Source organism: Schistocerca piceifrons, chromosome X (assembly GCF_021461385.2).
Source record: "Schistocerca piceifrons isolate TAMUIC-IGC-003096 chromosome X, iqSchPice1.1, whole genome shotgun sequence".
NCBI classification, from domain to species: Eukaryota; Metazoa; Arthropoda; class Insecta; order Orthoptera; family Acrididae; genus Schistocerca; species Schistocerca piceifrons.
In genome coordinates, this window is record NC_060149.1 from 251,242,659 (window position 1) to 251,263,789 (window position 21,131).

The 21,131-nt window shown below is 44.5% G+C and overlaps 1 protein-coding gene across 2 annotated transcripts in view; it reads right to left on the reverse strand.

The window, feature by feature from the left end:
- Positions 1 to 21,131, reverse strand: part of LOC124721587 (baculoviral IAP repeat-containing protein 7-like) — a 97,756-nt gene that overhangs the window by 40,726 nt on the left and 35,899 nt on the right. For both annotated transcript variants that reach the window (XM_047246637.1, XM_047246636.1), the window contains exons 4-5: positions 7,072 to 7,253; positions 3,249 to 3,295 (exon numbers count right to left, since the gene is read on the reverse strand). In XM_047246637.1, coding sequence (XP_047102593.1) covers positions 3,249 to 3,295; positions 7,072 to 7,253 — 229 coding nt within the window. The remainder of the gene's footprint in view (positions 1 to 3,248; positions 3,296 to 7,071; positions 7,254 to 21,131) is intronic.

Sequence of the window (21,131 nt, forward strand, 5' to 3'; positions counted from 1 at the left end):
TAGGACAAGTTAAAATGTTGACTTCACTCTAGGTCCCAGCTTCCATCATCACTATGTTCATTGGTTTCAGCTCCTTGAGGAAGAATGGGTTGTCATTCCACCACAGACATTCACACAACCTATTGACATTGCACACAGCAAAGTTCAATATAGACCGTCTTCACCCTTTGCCTTTATGACTGCTTGAAGTCCACTAGTAAGTGTCCAGATACTTTCGATCAGACAATGTGTACAAAACCAATGCTCTGTAATTAGTCTTTGACACTCCAGCTTATCCTTCTCTTGTCCTCGTTTGTCTCTCATCACTTTCTCCATCATACTTAAGAAGAAAAATGGCAGGACAACAGAACCCTGTTTTACCCCTGACTTCATGCTAATAGTTATCAGTTTTCCTTTGTGTATTACTTTGCAGGCGTATCCACTACACATTTCCTGCTTTATATTCAGAATCTTACCACTTACACCATGACATGGTTTTCCACATGCCGCTTCTTGAATCGAGCAACTGTCAAACTCTTAACACTAAATAAATTCCATAAAATGTTCAATAACTATTCAAAGTACATTAATCTAGTCTACACAGGTTTGGTTCTTACAAAACCAGTTGGTTCTCTTTGCAGGTGGGTTTCAAGGTAGTTCATTTTATTTAAGAAGATCCATGACAACACTTTACAAGTTAAGAATAAAAACACGATCACCCTACACTTTTTGCCACTTGTCAAGTTTCCCTTCTTTGTTAAGATTTACCAAGATGCCCATATTCCATTCTTTGGGCACTACTATTTCACACTTTTTGAACAGACTGTGTAACAGAATTTTCATTGAAATGATTTTTGAACACTGCCCGGCAAAGCCACACTTTGTTTAATGGCGGCTAACCACTCCCCAGTTAGGCACTGCACTCTTGATTCTCCCAGGTATTTACTATTCATCTTGTGGACTACATTTTTCCACTCTGGACAATTGGAAAATTGGGATTAACATTCTGAAGTAGTGCTAGAGGGGTACAAGTAAAGTAATTTGACTATTTGGGGGGGGGGGGGGGTAACAAGTTTGGGCATATATATTAACTTCAGTGTGGAAAATGTTTCTTATGTGCTGAATATCTTTATTCCATTTCCTCGGCACTGTATCGTCTATGTTTAAAAATGTTACTCAAATTTTGAGCAAAAATTCAATACAGAGAAGCACTGGTGTAAACCACGAAAAGTTAAGAACGAGTGTTACGGAATGTCAGATGTCTTTCACAGGCAGCACAACTAACCACATCTGCTTTTCTACAGTCCATGAAAGGAATTTTATGAACTACTTAAAAGTTTTGGGACTCATTCAACAGATGACCTAAATGTCCAAGTATACACTTATCAGGCAGAGCATTATGCCACCTACCTAATAGCTGGTATGTCCACGTTTGACACACAACATCAGAAACTCACCATGGCATGCAAGTAATTAAGTAACACAAATGTTACTTAATTCCCATAAATTCCAGGGAGGGGGTGCGCGATGAGCTCTGACACCATGTTCTATCACATTCAAGATGTGTTTGCTTGGGTTCAGATCTGGTGAGTTGGGGGGCCAGCACATCAATTTGAACTCGCCACTGTGTTTCTCTAACCACTTCATTACACTCCTGGCCTTGTGACATTTCACATTATATTGTCAAAAAACGCCACTGCTTCAGGAAACATGATTGTCATTGAGGGGTGTACATGGTCCGCAACCAGTGCGTGATATTCCTTGGCTGTCATGGTGCCTTGCACTAGTTCCATTGGGCCCATAGATACGCCTGTGAATGACCCCCAGAGCATAATGGAGCCGCTGCCAGCTTGTCTGTCTCACAGTACAGGTGTCAAGGAGCTGTTCCCCTGGAAGGAAACAGATTCATGACCTCCCATTGGCATGATGAACGTATCAGGATTCATCAGACCATGCAATGCTCTGTCACTGCGCCATGTCTAGTGCCGATGTTCACATTCCCATTTTGGTCTTAGTAGCAGAAGTTGGCACATGCATGGATCATTGGCTGTGGAGGCCCATTGATAGGAGGGTTCAGTGCACTGTGTGTTCACACACTTCTACCTAGCCCACCAATAAAGTCTCTGTTAGTTCTGCCACAGTTCACTGCCTGTCCTGTTTTACCAGTCTGCCCAGCCTATGATGTCCAACATCTGCAATGCGGGGTGGCCACCCAACCCCATGACATCTGGACGTGGTTTCACCTTGGTCCTGCCATGTGTTGAAGACATTCACCACAGCACTCTTCTAATACCTGGCAAGTTGAGCAGTTTCCAAAATGTTCATGCCAAGTCTGGGCCATCACAATCTGCCCTCAGTCTTACACTGATAGATTACATGTTCCTCCATTCTATACGTGGACAGCACACTCACTGATACTACATGCACCGGGCATGTGTCAATGTTCTGACTGATCAGTTATAGTTACCTCAGCACAATTTGCCTGTGCACATAACTACTTGCTTAAACAACTGTCTGCAAGATATGGAATCCATCTATAAAACTCAATGCATTCACTTGCTGTTTCACTAGTTAGCCTGCTGCAGTGTATTAAAATATTGTATACATTAAACAAGCACTAGTTGGAGAAGTGTACATTACAAATAAATGAAATATTGTGCAAACATTTCTAAAATATGGAAGGGGCACTGGCATCATCATACATTGTGATTACTTCAAAACCAACAGTTACTCAGGTAGAGTAAAGTAATAAAGTATTTCAAGACAACTGGCAGCTAAGGAAATTAATATTAAAATTAATGTCAAAATATTAATTGAATTTTCTAAGATGATGCAATGAAGGGGTGGACAGGGAATCAGCTCAAGCAAGGCTGGAGAAAGTATAACACAAATGCTTACAACACAAGCTTTATTTGGAGGAAAGAAAAAAAGAAACAATCCTGTAAACTTAACAGACATTGATTCACTCCAACTGTCATCACTGTTAAATACAAACTAAAAGAGTAAACAGTTGCTAAATGTAACATCAAGTTAATATCTTTTTTTCAGATCTAGAACAGTTCACTATTATACTCTTCCTGAAACTGATTATAAACATAATATGGAATGGGGTGTCCTCGACTGTCTCCATTTCCAGGGATTTTTCATTTTTGTAATCCAGATTCAAGATTACAAGAAAAATCTTTAATTCAACTTGTGTTGTACAAAGTACTACAGTATTTATAAAATAAACTTGCTTAAACAGGCATTGTGCCTATGCTAATGAGTACCTGTTGGCTGAAATATCAGACATCTGCCTCCCAAGGTTAGCTTGGCCCTGAAACAAATTAAAAATGAGAATTAAAGCATTATCACAGAATTAAGTCACACTCATACACCACACACACTCCTTTCAACCTTTCAACTGAGTAATGCAAATGACATTTAAGTTCAACATTTACCCAGTAAATGGTGAGAGAGAGAGAGAGAGAGAGAGAGAGAGAGAGAGAGAGAGGAGAGAGAGAGAGAGAGAGACACACAGTGTGTGTGTGTGTGTGTGTGTGTGTGTGTGTGTGTGTGTCCTGACTCCCAATAGTGGGTATCAATAAAAAGTACCCACTTGTTTCCACATCAGTGAGGAAATACAGAGTATCTGTCTACCAGAACTGAAATGTTTGCAATAATGCTCTGTTGCTCAACCCCTGTTCAACTGTATCTGCTGTCTTGTGGACCATGCACAAATTTCCTCGAATATGCCAAACTGAAGCTTCCTTTTGCTACAAAAGCATAGTAACAAGTTATCTTGTGTAACGAATGCCTTTCAATATGGATGACACAGATGTTTAAGTACTAGGAAAGAGATGTAAAACATGCTATCATTTCCAGAAAACACCTGGCACAATATCTGTGATTTCACAGAGTACAATGGAGGAAAGAGAAGCAGTTTTAAGAGTATCAAACACTCAGATGGCAAACCAGAAGAAAGTTAAGAACAGAAAGATCAATGGAAGAAAGAATATATAGAAAGTTGAGTAAACAAGGGAAATGAACATGAAGATAATATAATTGGAAGGAAAGAGGAAACTGTAAAAGATTAGATTGGGGGATATGACATTGCAAGAAGAATTTTCCAGAGCACCAGGAGCCCAAATTCAAAACAAGGCCCCTGGAGTCGATGACATTCTTTCATGATTATTGAGACCCTTTGGAGATCCAACCATGACAAAACTATTCCACTTAGTGTGTAAGATGAGGATGGTTCTGGAAGTAACTGCTGTTCCAGAATGGTGCTAGTGTTTCTGTGCAGAGTGCCACTGTTTTAACATCTGCACACTGATTCAGTAAGAATCCAGCTGTGAAAGTATGAACCTCTTTCTTTCAAGTAATCACGTGTTATAATCTTCAAATATGAGCACTATAATAAAAAATCCTGCACAAATCCAAGTGCGAGCAGTAATAAGAATTCTTTTGGCACCAAACGTTTCAACAGCACACTTTCATTGTCAAATGTGTACTGTGTATGGTCCGAACGTCATTAGTAGAGGCGATGAGCGGCAATGGTTCTGATTTTCTATAAGTAGCAGAACCAACATTCATGATGAAGAGAGGAGTCTAAGGCCTTCTGTTTTAACTAATGATCCCATCAAGAAAACTATTGAAACAGTCCATGAAAATTGAAGATTAATCATCTCTCTTTTCATCTCTTCACTCACATGAAGTTGTTTGCATTACAGCACTCCGGTGATAACGACAAACTTCAAAATGCCATGAAAGATTGGTTATGGTTCCAGGCAGAAGCATTTTACGAAGAAGGAATCTGAATTAGTGAAACATTATGACAAATGCTTTAAATTAAATGGTGACTATGCTGAAAGATGGGGAAAAAACCTGTTAGTTTCAAGTAGTATATGATAAAAAAATTTCTAGACAAGTTTTTTAATTACAGCCAAATGGAGGTTACTTTCCAGACCACTCTTGTATATTAGAAAGGAGCAATACCATCAGACTCCAAGCAGAATGTAAGAACTCTTATCAAAACCAGATTGTAGCTGTAGGAATTTAAGGACATGGAAGGGAAGTAGTAGTTCAGAAAAGATTGAGACAGTGTTGTAGGTTATCCAATGTTATTCATTCAACCAGCACATCAAGCAAACTATGAAGGAAACCAAGCAGGAGTTTGGAAATGGAATTAAAGTTCAGGGTGAAGAACTAAGGACTTTGAGGTTTGCCAATGACAATGTAATTCTATCAGAGACTGCAAAGGACTTAAGAGCAGTTGAAGGGAATGGCCGGTGTCTTGAAAAGAGGGTATAAGATATCAACAAAAGCCAAACAAGGCTAATGGAATGCAGCCTAATTAAATCTGGTGATGCTCAGGGAATTAGATTAGAGAATCAAACAGTAAAGGTTATATTATTTGGGAAGCAAAATACCTGGTGATGGCTCAGGTACAGAGAATATAAAATTTAGATTTGCATCAGCAAGAAATGCATTTCTGAAAAAATAGAAATTTGTTAATATCAAATATAGATTGTGTTAGGAAGATTTGTTTGAAGGTATCTGAAGTGTAGTCATGGAGGGAAGTAAAAGAGGAGGATAAACAACTCTGACAAGAAGAGAAACTTCTGAAATGTGATGCCACAGAAGAATGCTGAAGATTTAGATGGTTAGACCTAATTACTAATGAGGTGATGCTGAATCTAATTTGGGAAAAGAAGACATTTAAGCCGCAACTTGCAAAGAAAAAGGAACCAGCTGGTAGGACACACTGTGAGGCACCAATGTAGCATCAATTTGGTAATGAAGGGAAATGTGAGAGGGAGAGACAATAGTTGTAGATGGGGGACGAAGGAACACTTACAATAAGCAAGTTCAAATGGATGTCAGTTGCAGTAGTTATGCAAGGATGAAGACGCTTGCAACCAACAGACTATCATGGAAAGCTGTATAAAACCAGTCTTCAGAATTAATACCACCACCACCACCACCACCACCACCACCACCACCACCACCACGTAGGCACTCAACAACCATTAGACCATGAAATTTACATAGCTCAAAGAGTTACCCTTTCCATAACAGATTCTGGCAGCTCGGATCAGGTGCAACTTATATTGCACAGCATTTTCAAGATTCTTACTCTAGTACAGAAATAAAATTATGTAGCTTTCCAACTACCTGAAAGACCATTTGCAGGGCACATTTGAAACCTGTGATTCATAGGCCAGCACCCCCATTCCTCCCCCAGTGTGTTTAACATAAAATACTGACTTTGGGTAAGCAATATTATTTCACAGTTCTGCACACTTACATCATTTGCTTTCTTTAGTTAATAACAGTCATGCAATCAATGCACAGGTTGATTTAACCTTAATTTGCAAGGCAATCCTATTTGTAGGTGGTATGCTAGAGCCTTCAAGCTGAACTGGTTCACATAGCCAATTTTAGAAGGACGTAAAGTCTACAGTTAAATTCAAAATGTTGTGATTCATTTCTGACAATGTTTTATATATGACAGAAGAAAATATGACTAAGATAAAACTACCAGTTTGTACTCAAATATTCAGACACAAATTTAGTTCATATGTGGCCTACATTTTAATTGCACTACCTTCAAGATTTGGCAGTTTTCTCATATTTAAGTGGATCCACTGCGTATGGTAATCATATCCTATTGAAATGGTTCAAATTGTGTGTGTATCACGTATACTGGTTGCACTAACTTACTGAATTTCAATTACAGAATTAAAATATGAGTATTACTGCACTGAGGCAGGTGTGCTCTACCTCTAGTGACGGAACAGATGTAAGTACATGTCTTTTGAGACACTTTCATAAATAATTACACTAGTTTTACTTTTCATCACTCCATTAAAATTACCAAAAATCACTGGATTTAATGGAATAAAAAAGAAGAATACTGCTAAAGCTACAATTACATACAACACGTTACACTTTTTCATTATAAATATAATGTTTAAAAACATTGTCTCTGTTTTAAAAATTCAGACACTAACTTGTCACTTCTCATTCCTTACACAGAAAATTCTGTTAGTTCTACACAAATAAGTTATTCAGAGGGGACTGACTAATTCATTTACAAAGTTTTCTTACCTCAGCTGTAGTTAGTTTTGCTTTGTTCTGCTGAATGTGATCCACAAATGATTTTCCTTTTGCCATTACAAGATAGCCACACCGTGGGAACCAAACTGCATGCTGAATCCATGGGTCATCATGCTCTTCCCAGTACCTCAAACCCTTTCCGCAGTGGAAGCAAACAGTCTGATCACCTTTACCTGTACAAATTTGGCACCATTTACAATTATATTTCATAGAAATTTTGTTGTTTCCAGATTTCTGTTCCTTTTTTCCCAACCAAAACAGATGCAAGTAACTGAACTCAACATAGTGTATATGTCTATGTGTCTAGTGTTAGCTTTAAGAAATATCAACTGTGAAAAAACATTTTACATGCCCTACAGTAAAATGGATATTCAAACAATACAGAACCAGCTATCATTACTATGTGTACATGGAAAATGACTGGCTACCATGATAACTATGTTGTCAGGAAACAACAGATATGACTCATCTACTAGAATTTAAGTACGAGAACAGAACCATACCTAAACAAACATGAGAACACACTACACCGACTGTAAATTATGCCCCACAACTAATTACCAGAAAAATTAACATTTGCGATAAATGTGAATTCTCGCACAGATTGCAAAATTACCTAATAAATATTATTCTGAAGGAAATTTTATCCAGGTTAACTATTTGATCAGCAATAATTACTGATATTTTTATTTTCTGCCTATAAATATCTACAAAGTAACCCATTTTTGGGTACTGGTATTTTTCAATATCTGGCAATGCCCAATTTGGAAAGAGAATATGTGTAACAAAGTGTTTGAAAAGGAAAGGCACAATTGTGCATAAAAGTTTCAGTGCCCTAACGAGTTATGCAGTGGTACCAGGTCGACAAACAGGCAGGCGACATTATGGTATTCACAAGACATATGTCCCATGTGGAAAAACATGACAATGAGACAGTTTTGAAGAACAAAGACATACACAAACAAGACTGTTGACAAGGTACCTGATGTGAACAACAGAACCTATAGAAATCTACAAGGACATGCTGGAAAGTACTGCCTCTGAATTTAAGTAAACTCTTACAGCTTTTTAAATAAAACAAATGTTATTAATGTTCTACAGCTTTATTCTTCACATCTACCTATTTGCAGCCCCCCTGTCAACGGAGGGCTCTGAATTGTGGCATGCAACATGGCCATGTGTTACTGAACTACGTCAGTGGGGGGAGAAACAGCATACTGTAATCAAATTTTAAGAGTTCGTTCACATATGGAGCACCCTCTCCTTCAGCACAACAATGCTAGACCACAAACGAGTGTTGCGACATTTGCAACAACCTGACGCCTTGCATTCACTGTCCCCATCATCCTCCATACAGTCCTGATTTGCCTCTATCTTTCTTCCATCTGTTTACAAAACATAATGAACACCTAGGACTTCACTTTGTGATGAAGTGGTGCTAGCAGAGGTGAAGTTACGGCTCCATCAACAAAGTCGAAGATTCTATAGTGACAGTATCAACAAACTGGTCTCTTGTTGGGAGAAAGATGTTCGTTACCAGGGTGACTATGCAGAGAAATAAATATGCAGACATGAAAAATGAAGATGCATAATGTTAACATTTGTTTTCTTTATGAAGGTTTAAGTTTTTTTCGCAGAAAAAATTCACAAGCATTTCTTTTCAGCATTTCCTCTTAAATATATTTAATGGTATTGCTGTCTAGTTGCTACCTATGTTATGAAACTTTAAAGGTAGTCATTGGTGATCATCTATTCCATGGGCACTGTTGGTCACATAAGCTCAGTTTGATTAGCAAGTGCTGGGTAACAGCTATGTCTGATTTAAATGAAGCTGTGAGTGGTTAAGTCTGCTTTCTTAAACACCAGGAAGTGCAAATATAAATACATTCAGTACTTATTACAGTATTCAAACGAAAGGACACCAATCTTAAGTGTGTGTGTGTGTGTGTGTGTGTGTGTGTGTGTGTGTGTGTGTGTGTGGTGGGGGGGTGGGCAGCAGCTTTAGCACAGATATTTTATCCCAGAAATGCCATTTTCAACTGTGTGAAAGAACCTCTAATTGAGACACTTCTGTGTTTCCCAAAAGTAACAAGATATACGTGGTCTAGTGGATATGAGAATTTTCAAAAACTTGTTGACAAGCAGCTAAGGGAAAAAAGTAATAACAGGATGGTAGGGGGGGAGGGGGGCAGGATGGTAGGGGGGAGGGGGGCAGGATGGTAGGGGGGGGGAGGGGGGCAGGATGGTAGGGGGGAGGGTTGGTTGGTTGTTTGAGGTTAAAGGGACCAAACAGCAAGGTCATCAGTCCCTTGTTTCAAATAGACTCCATTCTGCTAACGGGACATCTCAGTATAGTCAGAAAAATAAAACGGATAAAGGGGAAACGTAAAAGGGCAGTCACGTTGTCATTAGTAAAAACAAATGAGGGAAGTTGGCAAGAGAACAAACCCAACACTATGCTGAAACAGCATAGGCAAGACCACCTGTGACTTAAAAGGTACAACTGCTATAATGCAGAAAGTACGTATGGGAATAGAAAAACTAACCAAGCCTTAAAAAGAAGGGGTAAAAACAGAGTAAAAGGGAAAGAAAAGAGGATTCCGGTCAGGGAGGTGAATCGGGAATCTCTGAACACTGCCTACAGTGGGAGACACCCAAACACTCACCGCCCTGCCCCAACACCAGAGGGAGATTAAAAACTTTAAAACTGAGAATAAAAACCACTCTCCCGGAAGAAACCTAGAACCAGAGAGACCATCCGGGAATCGTCAGCCAACATCAAAGGTAAAGTGTGGGGGAGTCTGTACTTAGCACGCAGAGCCAAAAGAAGGGGGCATTCAACCAAAATGTGGGCCACTGACTGGAAGGCTCCACAACCACATAGCGGGGGTGGCTCATCACGCAAAAGGAAACCATGGGTCAGCCTGGTATGGCCAATGCGGAGACGACACAGTGTGGTCGAGTCCTTGCGGGAGAGGCTAAAGGAAGAACGCCATGGGCCTGTATTCACCTTAATGGCACGAAGTTTATTAGACAGTGGAGTAGCCTCCCAAGAATTGGCCCATGACTGTGCAAAGTGGGATTTGATGTGAAGCCGTAAATCCGCTGCAGGAGGGGTTACGGAAAACGGGGGGTAAGTAACTGCTCCCCCAGCCAAACGATCAGCGAACTCATTACCCGGGATACCCACATGGCCCGGGACCCATAAGAAGTCAATGGAACAAGCAGCACGGTGAAGATCAGCGAGATGGTCATGGATGGCAGAGACCAAGGGATGGCGCGAAAAACACTGGTCAATAGCAAGAAGGCCACTCATCGAGTCCGTACATAACAAAACACGGTTGTGTTGGGATTGTTTAATAAAGGTAAGGGCCCGGGAAATTGCCATCAATTCCGCAGTAAACACCCCACATGTAGGTGGCAGCAGATGATTTTCCGTTCCAACAGAGGACGTGAAGGCATACCCAACATGATCAGCAGATTTAGAGCCATCAGTGTAAAAAATAACAGCATCCCGAAACTCCCATAAAATTTGGCGGAAAAAGGTACGGAACACCACCGGGGGGATGGAATCTTTCGGTCCGCGGCGGAGATCCATCCGAAGTCGAGGCCGAGGAACTAACCAAGGAGGGGTGGAGGGGAGGGAGCGAGGAAGACAGGACAAAGAAGGAAGCCGAAAATCACGGGTAAGAGACGCAAGGCGCAGCCCAACCGGTAAACCCGCCCGAGGGCGGGAGTCAGGCGGGCGACGTCCATGGTCTGGGAATAGGATAGAATAGGAAGGATGAGCGGGAGAAGAACGGATAGTAAGGGCATAAGACACCAGAAGCTGGGACCGCCGAACAGAAAGGGGGGGGGATCCCAGCTTCAACCAGGAGACTATCAACAGGGCTAGTAGGGAAGGCACCGGTGGCCAAACGGATACCACGATGGTGGACTGGATCCAGCACGTGCAGCGTGGAAGGAGCAGCTGAACCATAAACTTGACAACCATAGTTCAAACGTGACAGAACTAGAGCACGATAAAGATGGAGGAGGAGGGAACGGTCCGCACCCCAGGAGGAGTGGGCAAGGAAGCGAAGGACATTGAGTTTACGGAAACATCCTACCTTCAGGAGTCTGATATGGGGCAGCCAAGTGAGCTTGTTGTCGAAAAGAAGACCTAGGAAACGAAACTGTGGAACCACAGGCAATCTTTGTGCAGCGAGATAGAGCTCTGGATCAGGGTGGACCGTAGTACGGCGACAGAAGTGGACCACCCGCGATTTTAAAGGAGAGAATTGAAACCCGTGGGAGAGGGTCCATGCAGAGGCACGCCGTATAGCCACCTGGAGATGGCATCGAGGAGGAACTAACCCAAATGCAGAAATCATCCACATACAGGGCAGGGGCGACCAAGGGACCGACAGAGGCCACAAGTCCATCGATAGCAATGAGGAAAAGAAGGACACTCAAGACAGAACCCTGTGGGATGCCCGTCTCCTGGGTCCGTGGAGAACTAACAGCAGTACCAACTCGAACTCTGAATGACCGATGGATCAGGAACTGGCGGATAAAAATCGGGAGTGGGCCCCGAAAACCCCACTGATGAAGGGTTAGTAAGATGTGATGGCGCCAGGCCGTGTCATAGGCCTTGCGAAGGTCAAAAAACACTGCAACCAAATGGCGGCGCTGGGAAAAAGCCTGCCGAACTGCGGATTCCAAGCGAAGCAAATGATCGATTGGAGATTGTCCCTCTCGAAAGCCACACTGGTAAGGGGACAATAGATCCCGAGATTCGAGGACCCAAGTGAGCCGACGGGCTACCAGCCGTTCAAGTAACTTACAACCAACATTGGTCAAACTAATTGGCCGATAGCTGTCAACAGATAGGGGGTTCTGACCAGGCTTAAGGACAGGAACCACAATGCTATCCCTCCACTGAGAAGGGAAGTCACCCTGGAGCCAGATACGGTTAAACACCCAAAGAAGATGGTGCCGTTGTGGAGCACTGAGATGTTGAAGCAGCTGGTTATGAATGGAATCTGGGCCAGGAGCCGTATCATGAGAAGCAGATAGAGCAGAAAGAAATTCCCATTCAGTGAAAGGTTCGTTGTAAGATTCTGACTCACAAGTGGTGAAACATAAGGTGACAGCTTCAGCCTGCTGTTTTTGATGAAGGAAAGCAGCTGGATAGGAGGCCGACGCTGATGCCACTGCAAAATGGGTCGCAAGATGTTCTGCAAGAACTAATGGGTCCGTACAAATGCCATCTGGGAGGTGAAGGCCTGGGAGGGTGGACTGCCGATGGCAACCTTGGAGAGAGCGAAGTGTAGCCCATACCCGTGACAGAGGGACAGTGGAACCAAGGGAAGAAACGAATCGTTCCCAACATATCCGCTTGCTCTGTTTGATTAAATAACGGGCTTTAGCGCGAAGGCGCTTAAAGGTAGAAAGGCTGGCTACAGATGGGTGCCTCAAAGTGTTGCAAAGCTCGACGGCGATCACGGATGGCAATGGCAATGGCCGTACTCCACCACGGGACTTGCCGACGACGAAATTGTCCAGATGAGCGCGGGACAGCAAGGTTAGCAGCGCGAACAATCGCGTCAGACACGTCACGTAGGACGTCATCAATACAACCCGACAAAGAGGGAGAAAACTCGACCTGTGCAGTATATAGAGGCCAATCGGCGCGGTGGAAAGACCAACGAGGTAACCTCTCCATCGGGGAGCGGGAAGGGAGCGTGATAATCAACGGGAAATGGTCACTATCACAAAGGTCGTCGTGTGGCGACCAGTGTAATGAAGGGAGGAGAGAGGGAGAAGAAAGAGAAAGATCAATGGCAGAAACGGTACCATGACCAGCACTGAAATGAGTAGGGGAGCCATCATTAAGAAGGTACAGGTCGTGGTCTGCAATAAATTGGTCGATAAGAAGACCTCGTCTAGATGGAAAGGCACTGCCCCACAAAGGATGATGAGCATTAAAATCCCCAAGGAGGAGGAAGGGAGGAGGAAGTTGCTGAAGAAGGGTGGTTAAGGCAGCAGGTGTAAGAGTCCTGTCAGGAGGGAGATAAAGATTGCATACTGTGACTGCAGAGTCTAAGTGGACCCTAACAGCAACTGCTTCCAATGTAGTTTGGAGAGGAATCCACGTGCTAGCAATGTCTGTACGGACCAACGTACAAACGCCACCAGAAGCCCGCAAGGGTCCGACCCGATTTCGACAGAAAACACGGAACCCACGGAGGGTCGGTGAGTGAGCATCAGTAAAATGAGATTCCTGGAGAACCACACAAGCTGCTGAGTAGGACGAAAGAAGGGATTTCAATTCCGGAAGGTGACGATAGTAGCCATTACAATTCCACTGGAGAACCACAGAACGATGGTTTAAATGAGGGCTGAACACGCTAAATCCAGTCATACCGCCGGGTCCCCACCCGTCACCGACAAGGAGGGGGCAACATCCATAAACGACAGGTCAGAATCCGGTTGTGAAGCCGGGGAAGGGACCTCCGGTGACACCAGAGGCTCTTTGTCCCGGGACTTATGTTTCTTCTTCTTTTCAGGCTGAGATCGAGGAGGGCTGTGTGGCATAATGGAGCCAGCTGCAGCAAGATCAGGAACAGAAAGAGACCGGGCGACCTGGGGGCCGATAGACCGCGGCTCTCGCGGTCGCCGCGCTGCAGCAGACCTTTGACCTGGAAGGTGCCGGGAAGGGGCATCCCGGGAGAGGCGCCCTTGACCGGCAGACGCAGAAGGAGTGGGACACTTCTCCGGCTGGGGAGGGGGAGCGGCACCCAGAGGAGAAGGTGTGGGAGCCACAGGGGAGGGGGGAAGGAGAGGGGTCCGGGACGGGGGTAAGGAAGGGGGAGGAAGGGATGAAGATGTAACCAAGGCGTAACTAGATGTCATGGACACAGGGTGCAATCGTGCATATTTCTTACGGGCCTCTGTGTAGCTTAAACGATCAAGAGACTTATACTCCTGTATCTTTTTTTCTTTCTTATAGACTGGGCAATCTGCTGAACGTGGAGAATGACTACCATGACAATTTACACATACAGGAGGGGGAACACAGGGACTCCCCTCATGGAGTGGACGTCCACAGTCACCACAGAGAGGGTCCTGGGTACAGCGAGAAGACATGTGGCCAAAACGCAAGCACTTAAAACACCGCATAGGAGGTGGGATGAACGGCTTCACATCACAGCGATAGACCATAATCTTAACTTTCTCAGGAAGGGTATCCCCTTCAAAGGCCAGGATAAAGGCACCAGTATCAATATGATTATCTTTAGGACCCTTCTGAACACGCCGAACAAAGTGAACACCCCGCCGTCCGAGATTGTCCCGAAGTTCCTCATCAGTTTGAAGGATGAGGTCTCTGTGAAAAATCACACCTTGTACCATATTTAGAGACTGGTGAGGGGTAATGGACACGGGAATTGTGCCAAGATGGGTACAGGCACGAAGGGCCGCAGATTGGGCAGCCGAAGCAGTTTTTATCAGTAACGAACCCGACCGCATCTTGCTCAGGGAGTCCACTTCGCCGAACTTGTCTTCAATGTGTTCCACAAAGAATAAAGGTTTGACACTGGTGAAAGTATCTCCATCAGTCCTGGTGCAAACTAGATAACGGGGGAAAGGTTTTGCCCCTAGACGACGGGCCTGACCCTCCTCCCAGGGGGTAGCCACGGAAGGGAAGGCCGAAGGGGCAAGAGAAGCAGCACTTGAGGAATCAGTACCACGCAGAGAGACGGCCGCAGAAGAGCGGCCAGAGGTTTGGACCCTTATGCGTTTCATCTGCATAGCGTCCGCCCTGATACCACCCACTCCGATCAGGGGCTCTCCTCACGGGCGCCACCCAGCCACAGCAAGGGCCGTCTGGCACGGCGGCCATTGCCGGGAGTTCCGATGCTCCGGGATGACGAGCAACCACTCCAAGGCATGCATGAGGAGGTCACAGCTCAGGTATCAGAAGTGTGATCCCTGTGTGTTCAGGGGGCTCAACCAAAAGGGTACATAGCGACCCCACCACACGGGCTGGCTGCCGTGCTGGCTATGCACCCTAGCATCAGACAACGACGTAGAAGAAAAGGTGGAATAAACTAGGAGGGCACACGTCGGAGACACTAGGTAAGGTGCTCTTCCCCAAATAGCTCACACTACGGAAGAGAAATTTTGGAATGGAGGTCAAACCCCAGAGGGGGACCAAGGAATGCCAAAAGGAGGAGATGATTACGCAACAAAGCCAGAGTGTAAAACCAACAGAACCAGGAGGATAGCGGGGGCCAACATAAGCAAGGACACCAATAGAGGGAGAGGAGAGGGCGAGGGGAAAGGGGTATGGAGGGGAAAGGAGGGGAAGGGAAAGGAAATGCAGCCCGGGAGAGAAAGAAGGCTGCAATGGCTCGGGGCCCCGTGCTCGCCACGCACGTATCCACGAAAGAGTTGTGGACCCCCTGGGGGGGTAGGGGGGAGGGGGGGCAGGATGGTAGGGGGGGAGGGGGGCAGGATGGTAGGGGGGGAGGGGGGCAGGACGGTAGGGGGGGAGGGGGGCAGGACGGTAGGGGGGGAGGGGGGCAGGACGGTAGGGGGGAGGGGGGCAGGACGGTAGGGGGGAGGGGGGCAGGACGGTAGGGGGGAGGGGGGCAGGATGGTAGGGGGGAGGGGGGCAGGATGGTAGGGGGGAGGGGGGCAGGCAGATACCACCTGGCAGTTTATAACTCAGAGCCCCTTCACTGAATCTACAGTACAGTCTGAGACTTGCACCGTCCACACGAAGTGCATCAGCCACCGAGGACACACCATGAAGTTTTGAGTGTTATTCCTCTTTAATCTCTTTTATAGGTATGTATTGGTTACAGGCATACTATGACACCTTCATATGAGAAAAATTATACGTCAAACATTGAAGAAGATATTGCTGCAGAAATAAAAACAGGTGAAATACCAAGCTTCACTTTGTCAGGTAGCACTGAAATACAAAATGGACAAACCCAGTCAGATTGTTTTTCTTACTTCTTTTCTTTTCGGCTCAGAAAACAACTGGAGTTATTCACATCCAAGTCAAAACTATGGCACAATAACAGAGTGGATTTAAATGACATGTCAGTCCCAATGGAGGGACTAGGAGACAGCTAAAACCAGGCACATGGAAAATGGCCAAAAACACCATACAGAAATTGAAGTCCAAAACTAAAAATTAAATGGCCTTTGCCGTATAGCTTTGGTTCCCACGTGTCATTCACTAGAGCAGCTGATAAATCAAATGGCAAAACCCAAGATGGAATGTAGATTGTTAAAAAAGCGACATTCTAGCAGGAAGTGAAGGACATTTAAAAATTGGGGTCAATGTGTACAAAGTGGTGGGGGAGCATCATTTAGCAAATGACGATGGCTAAAAAGACAGTGCCCAATACGCGGTCGAGTTAAAATAATCTCATCACAGCAGGAGGGCCGAGAGGAGGTCGTCCAAGGTGCTGGGAGAGGCTTAATACACGAAACCTTATTCCCATGAAGGGAGGACCATTGGCAATGTCAAAGGGACACCACCACCTGAAAAAACGGCAACATCAAATATAGGTACTCGTGGGCTGAGGTAGGAGGACTGCAGCCTTGGCAGCAGCGTCAACAGCTTCGTTTTCTGGCATGCTGACATCACCAGGGACCCACAGAAACATGACACTGGCTCCATGAAGAGTGAGCAAGTGACTATTTTCCTGGACCTGCTGCACTAAGGAATGAGCAGTGTACAGCGCAAATAGACTTTGGAGGGCACTGAGTGAGTCTGAGCAGAGGACACAATTGGAAAGGCTGTGATGCCGGATTTACTCCATGGCCTGCTACAAGGCAAAGAGCTCAGCTGTAAATACTCAGGAGTGTGCCGCAAGCTGATATTGAAAGATGCAGGTGCCAATGATGAAGGCGCACCCGACCCCACAATCAGTCCTAGAGCCATCAGTATATACAAAGGTACTATCGCAAAGTTCCATGCGAACGTCACGAAACTGGAGGCGATAGACTGAGGCTGGAGAAGTGTCCTTAGGAAGCGAACGAAGGCCAAGGTTAACATGGGCCACTTCACGAAGCAAAGGTGGTGAAGGGTTCACACCAACTGGTAAAGTTGCAAGTAGTGTGAAGTTTAAGCTGCCGAAAGCGGACTCCAGGAGGTAACAGAAGAGGGACGAGCCCCATACTGACAATCAAAGGAATCATCAAAGAAGGGGGCATAGAAGGGGTGGCCACGCATGGCAGACAAATAGCATGCATACCTGCTGAGGAGGAAGTCACGGCAGTAGGACAGTGGTAGTTCAGCAGCTTCAGCATACAAGGTCTCAACCTGGCTGGTGTAAAAGGTGCCCATGGTCCAACGGATGTCATGAAGTACCATTGAGGACACTTAAGAGATTGAAGGACTGTGTACAGCGGGCTGCCAGGTAAGACACATGGGAGGACCAAGAGTTTCCTAAGTTTCCTATCGAGCATGAGCCCCAGAAATTTCGTAGTTTCAACGACTGGAAGGGCATAAGGCCCAAGATGTAGAGATGGTGGGAGAAATCTGGGGTGGGTGGGGGTGGGGTGGGGTTGGGGGTAAGCGAAAGCCATTGTCGATGCTCCAGGAGTAAAGACGATCAAGACAGCGCTGAAGACAGCAATCAGCGAGATGGGTCTGTGGAGAACTTCAATAGATGGCAAAATTGTCTACAAAAAACAGAGCCAAAGATGTTCAGCAGGAGACAGGCCATTATAGGGTTAATGGTGATAAAGAGGGTAGCGCTCAGAACAGAACCCTAAGCACACCATTTTCCTAAATGGTGTCTGACAAGGCAGAAAACACACACACACACACACACACACACACACACACACACACACACACACACACACACACACAGAGAGAGAGAGAGAGAGAGAGAGAGAGAGAGAGAGAGAGAGAGAGAGAGAGAGAGAACCAACTTGAAAACCCAGTCTCGTAAAATTGACCCAGTCTTGTAAAAATGCCCGAAGAAAACAGGGCAGATGCCCACGGAAGCCCCACGTGTAAGGACAGGGTGTATACGGGGACTAGGAAAAAAATTCCCGGATATCCCGTTTAAAAATATGCTTTTTCCCGAGCGAAAATACACTTTTTCTGTGCTAAACGACAGTAGGTTTTCCGTAGATTTTTCCCTCGGAACTGTTAAACTTATCATTCCTTTGAATGGTTAACGTTTTATACAACCGCGTAGAACTTCCTGGGGGGGGGGGGGGGGGGAAACGGGGCAGAGAAGTTTTGGAGAGACCTTTGATTTGCAGCAACATATACGCTGCATATTTTCGTATTACGAAAGTATAAATTCGAATTGCACCAAACACAGCGCGTTAGTTTCTGGAGCGTTGAAACCAAGGTTTCGATGTCCTTTTGTAAGCGAGTCATATCTCAAGCCACGATATCTCGTGAGCCGATACAGCAGCTATTCAGAGCATAGGACACATGTTATAGTCAGCCAACAGCAAGATCACTGGTTACATAGCGCGAACACACAAGAGGAAAAGTTAACGGTTTACATTAATGTACACAGTACCGTATATCTACAAGAAAAGCTAAGCTTTCACATATAATATTAGTCTCTAAGATTAAGCTTTCACATGTAATATTGAACTTTTTTTGCATGTGTTATACTTTAAGATACATCACACAAATGTGCCAGTAAATTTAAAATTATGACATAAATGTCTCGGCTCAAAATTCTTGTAAGTGGCTGGTCCTCAAACTGTTCAGTTTCGAACGATCTGTGATTTAGATATCCATTCCCCTTTCTCACACGTAACATAATTCATCTTGCGTAAAAAGAAATTTACTTTGAAAGTAATGCTTTTCTAACCACCGTTCGCAATACTGTCCGGAGACTGTTAGAAATAGGTTCGATTTAACAGTTGCCAGAGAGTGCCAGAAAACAAGCATTATTGTGCGTGTGCAACTGTAGTGGTGTAGGAAGCCCATATGTTCGTGTGTATAAAGCACTAAGAGAGATTACATTACACCATAAAAGAAACAGGGCATCAGAGGATACTCCAAAGAGCATCGGAATTTCGTAAACCATACTAAAATGCATAATTCGGCTTTAAGTGCAAATTGGCTTTTTCCAGATTCACAATGAAGTAGGTCCCATCTGATATTAAGCTTTTCAGGTTGGTTTTTGGGATGTAAATTTTCTTGGAGTACCAGTACTCTACGATCTCATTTTTGGTTCTTTATTATGGCGTAATGCCATGTATGGCAGATGATAACGGGCATTTTAAATTCAGCGAACAGTTGGAACTAGCTAATACTGTAGAATGAAACACTTCGTTTCAGATAAAATGATTGCCTCAGCAGAAAGATTAATAAAGCCAAATTTCTTTAGCAAACTTGCAAAAATAACTTCACTGTTCTGCAAGGCGATTAATGCTTGACTGCTACTAACTTGGAAATAAAATAAAATCAGAAAACTGAAATTAATCATATATTTTTGGCCTCCATAATTATGTGAATGTACTTTAATTCACTTAATAGCTCCCGGCCACAGAAATCCGTTTTGTTTTCATTTGACGTGGGAGCTGTACACGAAGAGAAGCAGTGAAATCACTTCACGTAAACACAGGTCACGTGGAGGTTAACCCCCTCCCCACTACAACTCAGACAACTCTGCAAGCGTGAATCTGGCAGCCAGGGTGCGCGAGAAAAATTTTTCTCATTTGCACCTGGCTGCTTGCTGCTACTACCGACACAGCTAACAGCCAAACTTCAAGTAGCGGGAGAAGGTACAGCTTATACGCGAGTCAAATGCGCATGCGCAACAGACTGCTGGCAACTGGTCAAATGAACCTAATGTGAACAGTTGTGACGTCGTACTCATAGCAAGCAGTTCAATGTTACGAAGAATTACAATCTGCGTCCTACGGCCTTTGACATATTTTTGCTATTTGCAGACGCTTGTGCGTGTACGGTTTTTTGTTGTTTTAAATTGCACACTTCCCTTGCCACTAAAGTTTTATTTTTTCCCTCTCATTTATATTTTATTGCTGAAGTATCATTTTCCAGTAGCAGGATACAATAACATTCTTTACTAGAGAATTAATTCCGCAGTCAAAATTACAAAAATTTAACTGAAAGCTAAAACAATGAAAAATTCCCAGAATTCTGAAAAATTCCCGGGTTTTTCCTGGTTTTCTCCCGGATGAAAAAATTCCCGGGTTTTTCCCAGATTTCCCGGGTCATATACACCCTGAAGGAGTACAGAGGGTACCAGTTCTCCAGCAGGTGTCTTAGGCCTTCTCCAAATCGAAAAATACAGCCCCAATATGCGATTTCTGCAGAAAACCATTCACAACATGGGTGGACAAAGCAGAGAGACGATCCAACTGCAGAATGCCGCGCTCAAAATTCACACTGTGCATTGGTTAGTAAATGGCGAGACTCGAGCCACCACACCAGCCGGGCATGAATCATACGTTCCATCACCTTGCAAACGCAGCTGGTAAGAGAGAAGGCAGTAGCTAGAAGCAAGGTTTCTGTCCTTACCGGGCTGAAGTATGGGTATGACTGTGGCTTCACACCAGCATCCAGGAAAGGTGCCCTCAGCCCAGATGCGGTTGTACATGTGAAGCAGAAAAGAAAGTGCTTGCCCACAGGAGAAAGGTGTTGCAACATTGCAATATGGATGGCATTTTGCCCTGAGGCGGAGGATCAGGATGAACAGAGTGTGACCAAGCTCCCTCATAGTTAAGGCAGCACTGTAGCACTCACGATTCTGAGAAGAGAAGGGTATCGCCCAAGCTGCCTCCATTTGTTTCCGATGAATGAACGCAGGATGATAATGGGAAGAGCTTGAAACTTCTGCACAATTGCAGCCCAAGGTGTTGGAGATGGCGTTGTCAGTTACTGTCAGGCCGGAAATTGGGGAATGGATCGTGGTTCCAGAGAGCCATTGGAGGTTGGCCCACGAGATAGAGGAAGGTGTGGAACTGTTACAAGAAGTAGTGAATGAAATCCAGCTAGCCCTTCTCCAATGCCAAAGAACACTGACATTTTGCATGCATCT